This window comes from Pelophylax lessonae (genome assembly GCF_965119305.1).
Source record: "Pelophylax lessonae genome assembly, chromosome: 10".
NCBI classification, from domain to species: Eukaryota; Metazoa; Chordata; class Amphibia; order Anura; family Ranidae; genus Pelophylax; species Pelophylax lessonae.
The window spans coordinates 70,986,969-71,006,853 of record NC_138777.1 but is presented as its reverse complement, the minus strand read 5'-3'; the positions used below and the strand labels follow the sequence as shown (position 1 = coordinate 71,006,853).

Genomic DNA, 19,885 nt, shown 5'->3' with positions numbered 1-19,885 from the left:
GATTTTATCCTTGTTAGTATTTCTATTTAGTAATTAATAAACCTATAATTCGGGCTTCACTATGCTGGTTCCTTGTTTCCTTTGTGAGGCATAAAAGAAGGGGATCTTTTGGTGTATTTGCCTTTGAGAGATATAAGGCTCATTTGACCTTCCAAGAAGGTCCAGCAGCTCTGGTGAGTGGATTCTCATAGGGAATTGTGGCACCTTGGCACTTGTTGGAGCACTGATTGCATTTTATGACAGCAGCACCTTTTTGAGCACGTTGCACTCAGCATTTGTTTATACAGCTATATTGGACTGTCTTAATATTTATGCATTGCACCCAGCACTATTACACTGTTTTTTTTATCATATCAGCACCATTGTAATTGGAATTTCAACATCTATTGTATATATCAATTTGTATTTTGCATTATTGCACTTTATTATCATTATTATAATTTATTATCATTATTATAATTTGCACATTTTTTTGCAAGCGCTGTTTTTAGCATATCACCTTTTTCCTAAGTTCACACTTGGTGAACAGCAGCTGCAAGAATTATTTCAAATATTTTTACAATATATTGCACTTTTCTTGTTCTTAGGCGTGGGTTTAAAATTATACATTTTATTTCATCAGTTGTGTCTTCGGTGGGGCACCCCTAGGTGGATCTGTTGGTGTCTCGGCTCCACCGAAAGGTGCAGAGGTTTGTGGCTCGGTCAAGGGATCCTCTGGTGGACGCCAAAGGCGCGCTGGTGGTCCTGTGGAATCGGTATCTGATTTGCGCCTTCACTCCTCTCAATCTTCTGCCAAGACTTCTACGCAGAATCGAGGCAGAAGGATTTCTGGTCATCTTAGTGGCTCCGGACTAGCCTCGCCGGGCTTGGTATGCTGATCTGGCGCGGCTGGTCGTCGACACTCCTTGGAAGCTTCCTTTCAGGGAGGATCTGCTAAAGACCAATCCTCCATCCTGCTTTACAGTCACTGGCTTTGATGGCTTGGCTGTTAAACCTCTATCCTACAGCACCTGGTGTTCATTTGATTTAGTGATTTCTTTGCTGTTAAAGCTAGGAAATCTACTTCTAGGAGGATCTGCCATCGTATGTGGAAGACATACATTCCATGGTGTTGAGTCTCATTGGGTTCATCCTCGCTTCTTCTCGATTTGCTCGGATCTTGACCTTCCTTCAAAGGGGGGTTGAACAGAAACTGGCTGTGAGTACCATCAAGGGCCTGGTGTTGACTTTGGCGGTCGTCTTCCAACATCCTTTGGCTAACCACTCCCTGGTGCGTACCTTTCTTCAGAGTGTATGACAATTGGTTCCTCCAGTGCGGTCTCCGTTGCCACCTTGGGACCTCAATTTGGTGCTTTCAGTCCTCCAAAAGTCTCCCTTTGAAAATCTTCGGGAGATTCCCCTACTCACGCTGTCCCAGAGGGTGGCCTTTTTGATGGCTATCACCTCTGCGCACAGGGTGTTAGAACTGATGGCGTTAACGGATGGTTCACCTTACCTGGTGATTCAGAGATAAGGTGGTTCTTCGCCTCTGTCCGTTTCTGATTTTCATTTGAATGAAGACCTTGTGTTGCCTTACCTGTGTCCCAGGCCAAAATATACGAAGGAATTTGCCTTGGATGTGGTCCGGGAACTTAGGGTGTTCCTGGCAGCTACGGAGTCTTTCAGGGAATCAGACTTTGTGTTCACAGATGGGCCTCGTAAAGGGTTGTCTGCTCCCTCTGTTACCATTTCCAGATGGATCAGACAGTGATTCAGGCCTGTTCTATTAAGGGTCAGGTTCCTCCTTTCCCTTTTAAGGCGCACTCTACTCAGGCGCTTAGTGCCTCCTGGGCTTTCCGTCGTCAAGCGTCTGTGACGCAGGTTTGCAAGGCGGCCACTTGGTCCATCGGTGCACACTTTCACAAAAGTTTTATTAAGTGAATGTGTTGGCATCTGCTGATGCTTCTTTTGTCGCAAGATTCTGCAGGCTGCTGTTGAGAGGACCTGATCCTCTTCGGGGGTGTGTTGTTTTTTTCAGGTGAGCTCCTGTTGGCTGTTTAGCCTTGGGAATTTTTTGGTGTTCCCACCTCTCATGTTTAACACTGCTTTGGGACGTCCCAACGGTTATTACGATCTAAAGCTGTGTCCGTCAATGAATGAAAGAGAAAATTGGATTTTCGACTTACCGTACAATCCATTTCTGTGGTGTTCATTGACTGACAAAGCACCCACCCCTCTATGGAGTTGTAATTCTTGTAACTAAACTTGAGTGCCCCTAGCAGAGAGAGGGAGTATACCCCATGGGACTGCCCATGGGTGTAGCCAGACTTTTTTTCTGCCCCTGTCCTACTCCTGTAGGGGGCATTATAACCCAACAGTTATGAAGATCTGAAGCTGCGTCTGTCATTGGACATCAGAGAAAAAGATTTTACAGTAAGATCTTACAAAAATCTTTTTTTTTCCTTTCCCACCTGCCTATGGCTTTATGAAGGAGCATAATCATGTTTGACTGGATTTTAGTTTTTTCTTATATAGCCTGAAAATTTTAATTTCTTGTATCTTAGTCAGTAAACTATGGTTCACCATTGTTTAAAATTGCTAAATACATTACTACATTTTTAAAAATGCTTAATACATATTTATGCAAAAACATTAATCCTTCAGGTATTGCATATGTAATGGAAGACACTTCCACCAGTGTAGAAGCATCCTTTACAAAGTTATTTTCAGGAGCAGTTTAGAATACATGTTATACCACTGTTGTTGGTCCTGGGATTGCCAGGCCTTTTCTGATTATCAGATGCAACAAATGACGTCCAATTTTATTGACCAGTTTGGCTTCAACGATGAGAAGTTTGCTGACCAAGATGACCTTGGGAAGTGAGTATGACTTGTGGTTTTAACATTTTGCTGTTTGTCTGCTGGTGATTTTTCTAAATACACTTGATCTTTCATTCTGTTTTAAATCTGTTATCACAGCACAATAACCTATCAAATCGCTTGTGATTAATTGGGCTTTCACGCAGAACCTAATTTTGTAAACCCACAAATCTGTTAACCATAATTCTGATAGTGTAATTGCTTTCCGCTTTTGGATTTTTTTGTCTGTATTTTCTGGAATTGGTGGTGGGTAGTACTTAGCTTTCACCCAATGGGTATCCAGTGTTCAAGTATCACATGACCATTATGTTGTAGATGTACTGGTTAGTGTTGCCAGGATTGTGTATAGTTTAACCACTTCTGGACTAAAAGGTTTTACCCCCTTAATGACCAGGCAATATTTTTGCGATACGACACTAGGTTACTTTAACTGACATTTGCCTGGTCGTGCGGCCCTGTACCCAAATAAAATGTATGCTTTTTTCTTCTTGCAAATAGCTTTCTTTTGATGACATTTAAACCTTTTAGTTTTTGCTTCAAAAACAAAGCGTCCCTTTTTAAAAAAAAAAAAAAAAAATACATTTCTCTCTTTCATCGATGGACGCAGATCCATCATCTTTAGACCAATGGGTTATGCTGCTCCTATCAGGAATAGGCACTAGGCAGGAAAAAAGCCTAACCACGCCTATGGGGTTGTACCTGCAGGCATAACCCCACACACTCTATCAGCAATCAGTTTTTCTGCCTAGTTTTAGAAATAGGACCTGTCTCCCTGCTGGGACTTTGGTCTTATGTTTTAATAGTGCAATAGAAGTTAGTTTATTTTTTATTTTCACAATTTAGTTCCTGAAGGACCAAGATCCAGAGGAGCTACAAGCAACATCCAGCTGTGGTTTCACACTGGATAATCTAGATCCTTAAGGTCTCCCAGGCTGGCCAGCGAGCGTGAGTAGGTTATAGTCCAAAACTAGGCCTCACCATGACAGTGCCCAGACAGAGGGGACGAACCTGCGAGTGGACAAGTCTCTGATACGCGATCGACCTGGAACAATCGACCTGGAGTCGCAGCGTTACCCCCTGGCTGGCAGCACCCCCACCACCGGTGGGATGTGGACTGTTCAAGAGTGGCGCCCACCTTGTACCATGGTATGGGGGAGTAATACAGTCTCCCCAATCCTCTGGCGGTCTCAGGGTGGGATGGTCGGACCCCCGGTTTCCCTTCCTTTACCCCAGCTGCTCTAACAGTCACGGGGGTCCTTTGACCCACTCCTGGGTTTAGGTAGGAGCTGGCTTTGTCACTTGCTCCAGTAAGGGGGCATGGATGCTGTTGCTCACCAGGCTGTCCGGATCGCACCGGGGGTCTTTGAGTAAGTTCCCAGCCCCCCGGGGATTCGTCTCTGGGGCAGGAATGTCTTTTGGGCTCCCTGCAGCAGTATAGGCTTGAGGGGGGAGCGACTGTTTCTTCATCCGCGGGTCTGCACCTCACGTGGCTGGATTGAGCCAAAAATTTAGGCTGCTGCTGTCTGGGTACCATGTCAGGCTGTCCGAAGTGCCTGACTGGTGGATGCCGATGGATCGCCTTACACGGCCGAATTGGGTCGAAAATTGAGGCTACGGTATGTGGCCTACTGGCGGCTGTCCGGGTACCATGTCAGGCTTTCAGAGCTGTCCAAACTGCTGATCAAGCTAAGGCGGACCCGTGACCGGATTGGGCCCCAAGTTTAGGCCGCGGCTTTGGGGCCTACTCGAGGCTGGCTGACCAGGCGGTTTGAGCTGCTGGCTAAGGGTGATAGAGCAGCAGATGCTCATCACTGTATGGACTCTGCAAGAGTTTGATTGGAACATAAATTTTAAATCTGCCCTGATACCTTCATTAGGACTTGATTATGTGGGCCTGACTCTGGATACAGCTTTGGCGAGGGTCTGTCTTCCTCCGTACAAGCTGCACAAGTTGCAGGAGGCGATCTGTTTGCTGTTGGCAAGCAATCTGTCCTCTCTGCAGACTTGCATGCGGGCCTTGGGTCTGATGGTGTCCACCTTCGAGGCGGTTCCGTTTGCTCAGTTCCACGCGAGACCCTTACGAAGGGAGATTTTCATCAAATGGAAAAAAGATCCAAAGTCCTAGGACGCTTTGATTTGATTGAGTCACAACACAGAGACTGCTCTTCTATGGTGGCTTCACGTGTTAGCACTAAGCCAGGGCAAGTCCTTCCTTTCATTGTATTGGACGGTGGTAACCACAGACGTCAGCCTGTCAGGCTGGGGAGGAGTGCTGAGAAAGTTCTGCTCCCAGGGGTCCTGGACAGTAGAAGAGTTCAAAACGTCTGATAAAATATTTTGGAGCTCAGAGCGATTAAAGCTTTGCCTAAGCCACTGGACAAATCATCTGCAAGATTGTCCGGTCCGGATTCTATCTGACCATGCCACGGCCGTGGCTTATATCAATCACCAAGGGTGTGTTGGCGGCCCGGGAGGTGGCCGTGATCCTGGATTGGGCAGAAAAGTTTGTTCCAGCCCTCTCAGCTGTGCACATCCCAGGTGTGGAGAACTGGCAGGTGGATTACCGGAGTCTGTCAGGTGTTGCATCAGGGGGACTGGTCCCTACACCCGGAGGTGTTTTTCATCTCTTGTGTGTCCGGTGGGGGACACCCGACGTCGACCTGTTTTGCTTCTCGACTCAACAAGGTTGAGATTCGTAGCCAGGTCTCGGGATCCTCTTGCCAACTCCACAGACGTGCTGGTGGCTCCTTGGAGTCGGTATCGGCTGATTTATGTATTCCCTCCGCTAAAACTTCTGCCAAGGTTTTTTCCTCAGGATAGAAGTGGAAGGGGTTTCTGGTCATTCTGGTGGCCCCAGACTGGCCTAGCCGGTCTTGGTATGCAAACCTGTTAAGGTTGGTTACCGATTCTCCCTGGAGACTTCCTCTCAGGGAAGATCTGCTGTCTCAAGGACCGATCTTCCATCCTGTTTTACAGTCGCTGGCTTTAACAATGTGGCTGTTGAAAGCTAGATATTGAAGGATAGGGGTCTTTCTGATTCAGTGATTCCTACACTACTGAAGCTCAGGAAGTCTACTTCCAGGAAGATCTATAATCGTACGTGAAAATCGTACATTTTGCAGTGTGAATCATTGATGGTGCACCCTCACTTGTGCTCGGTGGCTAGAGTTTTGACTTTTCTTCAAAAAGGTGTTGAACAGCGGTTGACTTTGGTCACTATCAAAGGCCAAGTGTCAGCTCTGGGTGTGATTTTTTTTTTTCTTTTTTTTTTTTTTCCAACGCCCTTTAGCTACACATGCCCTGATTCACACTTTTGTTCAGGGTGTTCGTCATATGGCTCCCCCGAGATGATCCCAGCTACCTCTGTGCGATCTGAATTTGGTATCTGTTCTTCAAAAACCTCCCTTTTGAGGAACATTAGGGAGATTCCTCTGCTTGCCTTGTCTCACAAGGTTGCCTTTTTGGTGGCTATTACTTCTGCCTGCAGAGTTCTGAATTGGCAGCATTGTCCTACTCTTATCTGGTGGTCGACAGATAAAGTGGTACTCCGACCTAATCAGTCGTTTCTTCCTAAGGTGGTTTCTGATTTTCATCTGAAGTGAAGACATTGTGCTGCCTTCACTCTATCTCAAGCCCAAGCATCCTAATGAATTTGCCTTGCATTCTTTGGATGTGGTTCGGGCAATCAGGGTTTACCTGGAGGCCACAGTCTTTTAGACAATCGGACGCTCTTTTTGTCCTTCCTCTTAAAGGATTGGCTGCATCTGCTGCGACCATATCCAGATGGATCAGGCAGATGGTAGTTCAGGCCTATTCACTGAAGGTTCAGGTTCCTCCTTTCCCAGTGAAGGCACATTCTACTAGAGCGATGAGTGCCTCTTGGGCTTTTAGGCGCTGCAAGTTTGCAAGGTAGCAACTTGGTCATCTGTGCATACTTTCACAAAATTCTACAAAGCAGATGTGTTGGCATCATCGGATGCTTCCTTTTGGCCACAAAGGTTTTGCAGGCTGCTGTTAAAGAGAATTTTCTTTTTTTTTTTTTCTCTTTTGAGGGTGTATGTTTTTTCTAAGTGAGCTCCAGTTCCTGGTTGTGCTCCATGTTACCTGGTTGACTAGGTTTAACCTTTGGGGAATTATGTCTTCTTGCGTTGTTTTACAAACCCTCATGATTATACTGCTTTGGGACATCCCATTGGTCTAAAGATGGAGCTGCGTCTGTTGAACGATAGAGAACTGGAATTCTGTAAGAACTTACTGTAAAATCCTTTTCTCTGAAGTTGGACAGAAGCCGCACCTGTCCCTCCTACTTCTGAGTAAATGTTTTTTTTTTTTTTTTTTTTTTTTTGTCTTCTAAACACTGCTTGCAACTAAACTGATTGCTGATAGCTGATGTTGGGGGTTGATATGCCTGCAGGGACAGCCCCACAGGCGTGGTTAAGCTTTTTTCCTGTGTAAGGAATATACTTTGGTATATGCCCCGCGCCCAGTGTTCAGAAATAAATATGTGAATAGATATGTGAGTAATAAATTAATTTAGTGAATGATTTAAATGAATACAAAATTGTGCGTTTGTAGCAGCTGCTATAGAAATATGGTAAACGTGTTGCAGGTAAGTAGTCTATAATGGCTACCTATAGCGCTTGCTATAATTGATTGCAATAAATATTAATAAAGATTAAAAAGTGTTATACATAAAATTCATACATAAGTTTCATAAAGGTGATAATAGTGACAAAATGGTGATAAATACAAATTATTCCGTATATAAAAAATTCATATTAAAAATTCCATAAGGTGACTGTAGTGAAATATTGGGGAAAAGAAAGTCCAAAAAAATGTTTTCAAAGTTTAAAAATCCAATAAATAAAGTGAGTCTCTTGTGCAAACAGTGCTTATTTCCAAACAGTAGGTGCAAGTGCTCAGCGTAGTGATTTCTCAATCCGCTCTGTGGTGCTCAGTGCAGCTTTTATTTCCACCGTGACAAATGGTAAGATTGAATCACTTACCAAATAGCGTGGGTCATGTATGCCTTATGGCACCAAGACCAACCAAGCTTGGGTAGCCTTCCAGGCTATGATGGAGTCTCCTCGTGGCTTGCTTTGGGTGGATAGGATGGCGGGCTCCCCCTCTCTCTCCTCTCACCTCAGGCCAGGTATGAAGGAAGATAAAAAAATAGCTCTGGATAGTGTAGTATCTCCTCTGCTGCCACTTCCAGCAACGTCTCCTCGCTTCTGCCTACCTCATGGAAGTTCCTACCTGCAATAAGCTTTTTTCCTGCCTAGTGCCTATTCCTGATAGGAAGAGCATAATCCATTGGTCTAAAGATGATGGGGCTGCATCGGTGTTCAGAGAAAAGGATTTTACGGTAAGTTCTTACAAAAATCCATTTTTTTTCTTTCGTTCATTGGCGGGCACAGCTCCTGATATTCTTAACCATTGGGTTATACTCCCCAACCCCCCCCCCCCCTCCCCAGGAGTAGAACACTAGGTAGAAAAAGTCTGGCTACGCCTATTGGCGGCCCCCAGGTATACACTGCCTGTCTGCTATAGGTACTTTTTTTTTTTCTGCCTAGTCAAGAGTAAGGACCTAGTTCCTTTGCTTGGATCTATGGTCCTTTCAAATTTTTTTTTTAGATACATAGACATTTTTTATCTCCTGGATTTTTCCTGTGAGATCTACAATCAACTGCTGGACTGGGCAACGGTCTGGATAATCTAGATCCAGTGGTCATCCCAGTCTGGCAAGTAAGCACGCGCAGACCTCGGCTCCACGCTAGGTTGGCCTTGACATAGTCCCACTGGACGGGGTCTGGTCTGCGAGTTAAATGCCTCGCGAGGTTGCATACGACCGGGTCTCGTTCCTCGATGGAGAGGGGTTCTGTCTGGAGTGGTGCCCACCCAGTTCCTGGTATGGTGAGTAGCTGTCTCCCCTCTCCACATGGAGGTCTTTGGGGTGGACGTGGGCCTCTCCTTGGGACGGTTGGACCCCCAGGTTCCTCTCCACCCCATCAGGCACCCCCCTTTGTCATCTGTCCCCAATCTTATGTTGGGGATGTTTGGGTGGTCTGTTTCCTGTCCCTCCTCCCAATTTGGTGCTTTAAGCTCTGCAGAAGCCTCCCTTTGAAAATATTCGGGAGATTCCCCTGCTTATGCGGTCCTAGCCTTTTTGATGGCTATCGCCTCTATGCACAGGATGTCGGAACTGGCGGCGTTCCCCTGTCGTTCACCCTATTTGGCAATTCACAGGGATAAGGTTGTTCTTTGCCCCTGTCCGTCGTTCCTTCCTCAGGTTTTCATTTGAATGAAGACATTGTGCTGTCTTACCTGTGTCAAAGGCCTAAAAATCCAAAGGAAATTGCCTTGGATGTGGTCCTGGCAATTGGAGTGTACCTGGCAGATACAGAGTCTTTCAGGAAGTCAGACTCTCTCCGTTTGTGCTCACGGACGGACCTCAAAGGCTTGTCCTCTTCCTTTGCAACAATTTCCAGATGGATCAGACAGAAGGGGGTTCAGGCCTATTCCATCAGGGGTCGGGTTCCTCCTTTCACTGTCAAGGCACACTCTACTAGGGTGCTTAGTGCCTCCTGGGCCTTCTGTCATCAGGCATCAGTGACGTAGGTTTGCAAGGCGGCCACCTGGTCGTCGAAGCACACTTTTTGCAATTTTTTATAAAGTGGATGTGTTGGCATATTCGGATGCTTCCTTTGGCCGCAAGGTTTTGTAGGTTGCTGTTGATCCTCTTTGAGGGTGTATTTTTTCAGGTGCGCTCCAGTTTTTTGGTTGAGCTCATGTTACCTGGTTGGCTACAGTTTAGCCTTGGGAATTTTTTCTTGCTGTTCCCACCCCTCATGTTTGAAACTGCTTTGGGACGTCCCAATGGTTATGAATACAAGGAGCTGTGTCCGTCAATGAACTAAATAGAAAATGGGATTTTTGACTTACCGTAAAATCCATTTCCCTGATGTTCATTGACGGGACACAGCACCCACCCCTCTGTGGAGTTATTCTCCTGACCCTGTAACAAAGCTGAGTGGCTATAGCAGGGAGAGGGGAGTATAACCCTGTGACTGCCCATTGGTTTAGCCAGAATTATTTTCTGCCTAGTGTCCTACTTCTTTAGAGGGCAGTATAACCCAATGTTATGAATACCAGGAGCTGTGTTCCGTCAAACATTGAGAAATAATTTCTTAAAAATATTGCATCGTTCGCAGACTCTATAACTTTTGCGCAAACTAATTATACACTTATTGGGGTTTTTTTTACCAAAAATATGTAGCAGAATACATATTGGTCTAAATTGATGAAAAAAATTCTTTTTTTTTTTAATTGGCTGTGTTTTATATCAGAATGTAAAAAAATGTGATTTTTGACTTACCGTAAAATCCATTTTCTCTTTCGTTCATTGATGGACAGAGCTCCTGATTCTTCTTGCCATTGGGTTATACTGCCCCCCCCCTACAGGAGTAGGACACTAGGCAGGAAAAAGCTTGTCTACGCCTATGGGCAGTCCCAGGGGGTATACACCCACTCTCCGCTGCAGTTTTCTTCTACCTAGTCAGGAGTAAGAACCTAGTTCCTTGCTGGGATATCTGGTCCTTGCAATTTTTTCATTTTAAATTGAATTTGTTTTCCTCTATTTTGTTACTGTGAGAACTACAATCAAGTGCTGGACTGGGCGACAGACTGGGTAATCTAGATCCAGACGGTCTCCCCAGTCCAGCCAGCAAGCGGATGCAGATGGCAGGTTCGTGCTAGGTCGGTAGTGACATAGCCCAACTGGACGGGGGCTGGCCTGCGAGTTAAATGTCTCGTGAGGACGCACACGAACTGGTTTCTGCCCGAGTAGCGGCGTTTCCTTCTGGCCCATAGCACCCACATTACGATAGGGCTGTGCCCACCCTGTTCTGGTGTGGTAAGTAGCTGTCCCCTTACCACCCCTGGAGGGTTTTGGGGTGGACGTGGGCCCCTCCCTGGGATGGTCGGGTTCCCCTCCTTTCCCCCCAGTCCCTCTCCTTTCCCCCCAGTCCCTCTAAAATTTCGGTCACTGTGGGTCTTCCTGGTGCACAACGGGGGGTTAAGCAGGGTTCCCTGCCATCCTTGGGGTTGGTGACTAGGGAAGGGATGTCCTCTGGACTCCCTGCGGCAGTTGTTGGGCTGGGGGAGCGGATGTTTTTACCATCCGTGGGTACGCACCTCATGTGGTCGGATCCGGCCAAGAATTTAGCCATCCTCACAGGGGCAGTCTCACATAGGCCCTACTCGTCAGGGCCTATGTGAGACTGCCCCTGTGAGGATGGCTAAAGCCACTGCCTCCTGTTTGGGCATCTGCCTTCCCCTCGTTGTGGCTGGTGGTGGGGCGCCCTTAAAAATTTAAGCTGTGGCCTACTAGGCCATGCGGCCGAGTTGGGCGCTGCCATTGGGGGCGGCCCCAGTGCGTGTAGCTGAAGCCCCCACTCTTCCTTTGGGCATCTGTCAGATTGAGGATCTGTGCGATTACAGCTGGACCCTCACAAAAATTTAGGCAGCGGCCTGCTGGGTCATATGGTCAGCTTGGCACCTCCCTTGGACCAGGTAGCGTTGTGGGGCACTTCAATTTTAATGACAGTCTTGCCGCCATTTTTGTGTGGGGCATTTTTCTTTTAGCGAGGGTACCCTGCCTGCGTGTCCGTGTCACGGCGGACGGCCCCCATTTAGGGGGCTATGTCTTCTATGGAGGGCGACCTCCTTGTTTTTTGCAGGGTCCTATAGGTTGTCATTTGTGGACCCTTGGCCTGCGTCCTGTTTGGGGGATCACAGTCGGCGGCGGCCTCCCCTGATTGTTTTTGGTGTTAGCTCAGTATATATAGACATTACTGGGTCTGCGTCCACGCACCCTGGGTGCTCAGATAGTGAGGATGATTCCTCTGATCCTCTAGCCGTGCTTAAATAGGGGCTGGTGGATGCACGGTTTGTGTCAGTGCGTGAAACTTTAAAAATGGAGGTTGCGGCTTATGCCGCGTCAGAGGCACTGGTTTCTTTTTGCACACACAGGTCCTCAAAAGCGGTGAGGATGTTCCTCTTTCCGCTTACCTTGACAACATTGTCTCACAGTGGGTTTATCCAAAACTTTAGATATCCTTGAGGATTTACTAAGTTAAAGGGGGAATGTTACACTTGTTGTGGACTCGCAGGTTTCCAGATCAAATTGAGTTACCTTCATCCCGGTTTTGGAGTCTCCGACCTTTACAGGTCCAGTTAATAAGAGCGGATGCTATGGCCCGCCATATCTGCTCTGTGGCTGGTTCGGCAATTAGGCCGGTAATTACGATTGCCCTGGTGTCGCGAACTCTGACCGAGTGGGCTAAGCTCTTACGCAGGGACCTGGAGGGAGAAAAGCTTCCCCCTGTCTTTGTGGAGCTGGCGGATCGGTCGGTCCAGGGGCTACAGTTTGTCTCTGATGGCTCTTTGGATGCAGCTCCTTTTGATTTCTAGGCTGTCTGTATCAGCAGTGGTCCTTGGGCGTATTGTCTGGCTGAAATGCTGGTCTGCTGACTAGACTTCTAAGAAGGCCTTATCAGATCTCCCTCTTGTAGGGGGTTGCCTGTTTGGAGCTTCCTTGGATGACATCATTAAGGGTCTCAGGGGGGAAGAGTACTCTTCTTCCACAGGCTACCAAAGGCAAGGAGCCCTGTTGTAGACGTGGGCCTTTCTCCTTGGCTCCTAAGCGGCCTTTGTCTCTCAGGATCTCAAGATTAGGATTAAAAAGTCAGGGTCTCCTCCAGAGGTTCCAAGAGAACCTGGTCCGGCAAGCCACAAGCGGGCTCTTCCAGACCTGCCTCTGCATAAAGGGGCGCCCTCACCCGTATCTGGGGTGGGGACATCTTCGCTGGTTTCTGCATCCATGGACCTCCCTTGTAACGGTCTAGTGGGTCCACAAAGTTATTCGGTCAGGCTATGAGATCGAGTTTGGTCTTGTCCTCCGGAAAAGTTTTCCCAACGTGCACTTGTTGCCAGATTACTTACGGGGTCTCTTTGGGGCAGTGCAAGACTTGTTCCTTCAAGGGGTGATTGCACCGGTTCCGGCTTTGGAACAATTTCAAGGGAGTTTTTTTTTTTTTTTTTACTCAAACCTCTTCACAGTCTCCAGTAAGGAGGGAAAGATGCGTTCAATTCTGGACCTCAAGGTGCTAAGCTGCTTTGTGCGAGTACAGAAGTTCCGAATGGAGTTCATTCATATGGTAGTGGTGTCTCTACGTCAGGGGGATTTCTTCTCACTTCTTTCGACCTCGAGGACACCTTGCTGCACCTTCTAATATGTGCTGGTTGCCAGCGATTCCTCAGTTTTGCCGTGGATGAGGAGCCTGATCAGTTTGTGGCGCTGGCCTTTGGTCTCACCGCCACACCTTGGGTCTTCACGGAAGTGTTGGCCCCGGTGCTGGCATTTGTTGAGTTAGCGGTACTGGGATACCTGGTCGATCTTCTGCGAGCGGAGTCTACTTCAGCTCTCATGGACTACTGGAGATTGCTCTGCGAACTTTGAGGGACTTTGGTGGGATCCTGAACATTCAGGAGTCTGCTTTGGTTCTGTCCACAAAAAAATGGCCTTGTCTGGGTCTGACTCTGGACTCAGCCTCAGCCAGAGTGTTTCTTCCTCGGGAAAAAATCCGGACATTGCAGGAGGCAATTCAGCTTCTGTTAAGCAGATGGCCATTCCTCCGGGCTTGCATGCATGTGCTGGGTCTGATAGTGTTCACCCTCGAGGCGGTCTGTTTGCACAGTTCCACGCAAGATCTCTGATAAAGACATTCTGGTGAAATGGGTCAAGGATCCACGGTCTCTAGAGGTGGCTTCGCTCTCTGGCACTTCGATAGGGAAAAATCCTTCTCTTCCTGTACTGGGCGGTTGTCTCCACGGATGTCAGCCTGTCCGGGTGGGGAGGCGTCCTTCGCACAGACGTGCTCAGGGGGTCTGGACGCTGGCAGAGCCCAGACTCCTGATTTAGTGTACTGGAACTCCGAGTGATCACTTTCTGGCTCATTGGACAAATTTCTTCAGGGGTGTCTGGTACGAATTCATTGGGACAATGTCATGGCCTATGGCAATCACCAAGGGGGGGGGTGCAAGAAGTGTCCTGGCAGCTCGGTGAGTAGCCGGCATTCCAAGGTGGGCTCACTGATTCTTTCTAGCCCTCTCAAACTTCTGCCGCAACTCCTGTGCAGGATTCAGGCAGAAGGGATTCCGGCCATTTTAGCAGCTCCAGACTTGTTTCAACGGCCTTGGCATGCCGATCTCATACGGCTGGTCGTTGATGCATCTTGGGGACTTCCCCCCCCCCCCCCCCCCCCCCCCTCAGGGAGGATCTCCTTTGTCAAGGACCAATCTTTCAGCCTGCTTTACAGTCGCTGGATTTAACGGCTTGGCTGTTGAACGTCAAGTGCTGAAGGGTGGAGTCTTATTAAATCGCTGATTCCTACGCTGTTAAAAGCTTGGAAATCTGCCTCTAGGAAGATCCACCGTCATATGTGGAAGAGACGTACATTGTGTGGTGAGTCTCTTGGGGGTTTATCCTCGCTCCTTCTCTGTGGATGGGATCTTAACCTTCCTTCAATGGGGGGTTGAACAGAAATTGGCCTGGAGTACCATCAAGGGCCAGGTATCGGGTTTTGACGTTTTTTTCCAACGATCTTTGGCCACACACTCCCTGGTTCGTACCTTTTTTTTTTTTTTTTTTTTTTTTTTTTTTTTTTTTTTTTTTTTTTTATTCAGGGTGTCCAACATTTGGTTCTTTCAGTGCGGGCTACGTTGCTGCCCTGAAAACTTTAATGTGGTGCTTTCAGCTCTGCTGAAGCTTCCCTTTGAAAATATTTAATGCAAGTTTCCCTGCTTACATTACCCCAGAAGGTGGCCTTTGGTGACTATCCTCTCTGCACGCAGGGTGTCGGAACTGACGACGTTATCCTGTCGTTTACCTTATGGTGCTTCACAGGGATGAGGTGGTGCTTTGCCTCTGTCAGTCATTCCTTCCTAAGGTGGTCTCTGACTGTCATTTGAGTGAAGACTTTGTGCTACCTTCCCTGGGTCCCAGGCCTAAATATCTGAAGGAAATTGCCTTGCGTGTCTTGAATGTGGTCCAGGCAATTAGGGTGTACCTGGCAGCTATGGAGTCTGTAGGGAAGTCAGATTCTATTTGCACTCACGGACGGACGTCATAAAGGGTTGTCTGTTTCTTCTGCGACCATTTCCAGATGGATCAGACAGACTGTGGTTCAGACCTATTGCATCAGGGGTCAGGTTCCTGCTTTCCCTCTTTAGGTGCACTCTACTAGGGTGCTTAGTGTCTCCTGGGCTTTCAATCTTCATGCGTCAGTGGCGCAGGTTTTGCAAGGCAGCCACCTTGGTCTTCTGTGCACACTTTTTCAAAGTTTTTTGTAAAGTGGTTGTGTTGGCATCTGCAGATGCTTCTTTTGGCTGCAAGGTTTTGCTGGCTGCTGTTTAGAGGAGCTGGTCCTCTGAGGGTGTCTTTGTTTTTCAGGTGAGCTCCGGTTGTTGTTTATGGTTGAGCACTGTTACCTGGTTGGCTATGGTTGGGCTTGGGGATTTTTTTCTGATGGTTTCCCACCCCTCATGTTTAACACTGCTTTGGGACGTCCCAATGGTTAAGAAGAATCGAGAGCTGTCAATGACCGAAAGAGAATATAGGATTTTTGACTTGCCGTAAAATCAATTTCTCTGATCGTTGACGGACCCAGCACCCACCCCTCTGTGGAGTTGGCTTTCTTCTGACACTGCTTGTAACAAGACCCCCTGGGACCCATAGGCTTGGTCAAGCTTTTTCCTGCCTAGTGTCCTGCTCCTGTAGGGGGCAGTATAACCGAATTGTTAAGAAGAATCAGGAGCTGTCAATTTTTTTATTTTTTTTTGTAATGGCAGCGATCTGCCTTTTATTTTTGTTTAGCAGGACTGCTACAGGCAAATCGGACATCTGACACTTTTGGGGACCAGTAACACTAATACAGTGATTGGTGCTAAAAAAAAAAAATGCACTTTCACTGCACGAATGACACTGGCAGGGAAGGGGTTAACATCAGGGGCGATCAAAGTTTAAGTATGTCCCTAGGGAGTCCTTACTAACTGTGGGGGGAGGGGGTTGCACTGATTGTGGGAAGACACAGATTTCTGCTTAGAAGGAACACAACATCTCCATCTTATTCCCTTGCAGAACGGCACTCTGCCTTGTTTACATAGGCAGATCGCTGTTCTGCTTCTCCTGGGGATGATCGCGAGTGACCGGCAGACATCAGGACCCGCTGATTGATATCCCGCTAGCCAATCACGGCGCGATGGCGCCTCCGGTGGCGCGATCTCACTATCTAGTGGCTATTAAATGAAAGGACCTAAATGTACGAAGTTTTGCACCACATTGCCGCTGTAAATACACGGCGTCCAGTCAGCAAGTGGTTAAACTAGTTTTCCACTCCCTCAACCCGTTAGGTCATTACATGTACTGCCTACCACACTTGGCTGTGCAACAGCATGTATGACTCCCATTATTAAATGGCAATGTGCATGCCCCACTTAATCTCTTCCCTCGCCCAGGTTTTACAGTACCATTGCTGCTGCTTTGCCTCTGTGAATTTTCTTGAAGAAAAACTGCTACTTCTATTAGTTTTTCTTGCCTTCCTTTCCCCAGAGTTAGAGCTGTAGCCGGCTGTCCTGTACAATAGCACAATATGTGCATTAATATCACCTGTTAATAATTTTATGCATACAATTTTGTCATTTTACAGTGTCTCATTTGATCGTGTCTCAGACATTAACTTCACTCTCAACGCAAATGAAAGCGTGAGTATTGAACAGATTTCTGCATCTTAGTACTTTGTGTATATGTTGTGCGCATGTCGGTTTTGCACGTTTGCTTCCCAAAAAGTCTTAAAATGCTTGATTTGTTAAACAAATTTATATCTGCCATGTGATGAGACAGAAAAATGCTAACATTTCCACTGTCCTCTGGTGTTTCCTTTTTTTTTTTGTTGTGGTTTATCACCCCACTCAGACTTCTACTGTGGGTAAAAGTATGCGTTTTAAGGCAGCGTATTCAAATGGGCCACCAAGAGACCAGTAAAAAATGCACCTGTACTTTGTCCCAGCCTATCGTATTACAATGAACTGTAGTTTAATGCACATTTCTACCCACATGCATCCATTTAGTTCGTTGAGGTGCCATATAAAATGAACGACAATGCAAAGGCCCATGCATGGTGTATTGCAGTAATGCAAATACATTTGTGAAGTGGGCTCAATGACAAATAGCCGAAAACATATCTGACCATTTTCTGTACTGTGTGCTTTTCTCTGAAGGTTCCCCTAGGTTGCTCCCCCAGTCATCACTCCCTTCCTCATTAGGGCATCAGTGAAAAAATGCAGCACTTAAACAAAACAGCACTTGTGTACTTATTCCTCTAAGTCATCTAATCGCTTACCGTTAATTTTAAAATGAGCATTTCTAAATCTTTTTTTTTTTTTTTTTGTTTAGGCCAACATTGCTTTGTTTGAAGCTTGCTGCAAAGAGAGGATACAGCAGTTTGATGATGGCGGATCAGATGAGGAAGATATTTGGGAAGAGAAGAATCTTGCATTCACACAGGATACTCAAAGAAGATCCAGGTGCAGAACTGTTTATAACTTGCCTCATTCATGGTAGTCTTGCAGAGCTTTGGGCTTTGCATTTATTTCATACCCATAATTGTGAAAATATGGCATATAAATTATAGTTGGGAGCTAATTTTGTCATGCGCCAGAATGACCAGAGTTCCTGTGTTAGAGATAAAAGAAAATATAACTGCGCTAACTACTAAGAAACACAGCAGCAACTTAAATTGTGACAAGCAAAAATAGGTAAGTGTAAGGGCTAAGTTGCGCTAACGGGTACTAAATCCACAGATAAATGTCAGATGAAGCACACTAATGATAGTCCACAGTAATGACAAGTCCGTATCCAAAATGAAAAAGGCACAGTCCAAAAATGAATGATTCCAGTGGTGGATGGTTAAACCAACATTCAAATCTCCTTACCGGAAAGCAGAATGGAGTTCGCCCAAAAACTCAAGTCGGATTTAAAACCTCAGCCTTCAGTCAATATGATCAGAAGTCCTCACATCCACAGGTGGTGGTCATATGTAAAGATAAATAGACAATCCATAGCGTAATACTGTTGAATGCTATTTCATCACCCAGAGGAGTGCACACCGTCACCAGATGGTTAATAGTAGAAAACACCAGTGACCTTAAGTCCCAAATGCTTACCAGATATTGTGTAATTAAAGGTAATGATTGGAAATTGAAGTGCCACACAGAGCCCTCTCCCGATACCACTGCCTCTTACCAGATATAAATTAGTGAGAGCCACACAAACTGTCATCCAATCCCCGGAGCCAGTAGCTCTAGTGGTACTTCCAAATTATGCCAGGTTCTCCCAGATTTCCATGGGTTAAACCACTCTCTCCAGAAGCCAATCCTTGGAGTAGATGTCACCAGGAGAAAATTCTATTGCTGACTCGATCATGTATCATATGGTATATAAAAAACAAAAGGCACTACATAGTGCATTACCAAAGACACTTTTAATAAAGAAAAGACAGCAACTTACAGAAGATGAAACAGATATCAGCGAGGATATAGGCAGGCCGCCGGCCGGTCGGCTCCTCCGCCCGTCCTATTCAACACTCGTTCCCACAAGCAGGTGACGTCAGCACGCCGCGACCGACGCACGTTTCGTCAAATGTGACGTTTTCAAGGTACCTTGAAAGGAGAAAGGCTGAGGTTTTAAATCCGACTTGAGTTTTTGGGCGAACTCCATTCTGCTTTCCTGTGTTAGAGATTCATTGAAATGTGCCATATTGATGTACTTTTTATATCCATTTTTGCTGCGCCCTTGTATAGAACGATTTACCAAGGATCTCCACTGGTAATAACCAGACTCATGCTGGGGCTACAGCTGCTGCTATGGAACCTTCCCTTTTTGTGCGCCCATAAAAAAATGTACCAGGTAGTAAAACACAATGGGCCTAATGGCAAACTGAAAATTTTCATATAATATATATATATATATATATATATGTATGTATGTATGTATGTATATATATATGTGTATATATATATATATATATATATATATATATATATATATATAATGTGTGTGTGTGTGTGTATGACAAATTTTCTCTACAGTGAATTTTGATATCGATTGCCCTTTTTGGATTTAGTATAGCTAAAAGCTTAAATAACAAGTGTGTAACCGCACGCTAGTAAATCTAAAAATCAACAGCTGCCACTTTGGAGTAAGTTAACACCAAACATAAAGTAAAGGAAAAAGAGGCTGCGCTAATCTGAAGGAGAACTGAAATATCTCATATGTGAATACTCAAAAAGAATAATGGCGCTTTTCCATTGCATGGTACCGAACGGTTCGGCTCGCTTTTGCACTTTTCCACTGCATGGTACGGTGTTGGAACGGTACGGCGGCACTTTTCCACTACATGAAACCGAACGGTACGGCTCGCTTAAACAGTACCACCTCAGTTGTGGTTCCAAGAGGGCCGTACCAGTACCATATCCCACAATCCTTTGCATGCAGTCTTGACTGTTTGTCACTACTAGCCACTGATTGGTCAGAGAATCGTTGTTATCCCACCCACTTTACTTTAGTGGAAAAGCAAACCGTACCGAACCATTCCAACACAGTACCATGCAGTGGAAAACCAAACAGAGCCAAGCAGGGCCGAATGGAGCCGAGCCGGTACTTGCAGTGGAAAAGTGCCATAAATGTGACCAAATATTGCAAATAAATACAATAAAAATCACAAAAATTATAATAAAGAAATTGGTAACCAAAATTGTGAACAGATATTGAAATCAATAAAGTGTCTCATATATACGTGTACGAAGTCCAAAATAATGAAAGTCCCAAGGTAGTAAATGGTTATAAAAGTAAAGTTGAAGTAAAGGTAAATGGCAGCGATGCTGACTTCACCTGCATATGAGTTTACCA

The 19,885-nt window shown here is 46.0% G+C and overlaps 1 protein-coding gene across 6 annotated transcripts in view; it reads left to right on the top strand.

The window, feature by feature from the left end:
- The window catches only part of PPP6R3 (protein phosphatase 6 regulatory subunit 3), a 144,888-nt gene that overhangs the window by 87,882 nt on the left and 37,121 nt on the right, over positions 1-19,885 (top strand). For 2 of the 6 annotated variants that reach the window (XM_082269817.1, XM_082269820.1), the window contains exons 15-17: positions 2,780-2,859; positions 16,626-16,680; positions 17,372-17,502. In XM_082269817.1, the coding sequence (XP_082125943.1) occupies positions 2,780-2,859; positions 16,626-16,680; positions 17,372-17,502 (266 nt within the window). Of the gene's footprint in view, positions 1-2,761; positions 2,860-16,625; positions 16,681-17,371; positions 17,503-19,885 lie in introns of all 6 variants that reach the window. The other 4 variants (XM_082269815.1, XM_082269816.1, XM_082269818.1 and 1 more) reach the window with 2 other exon arrangements.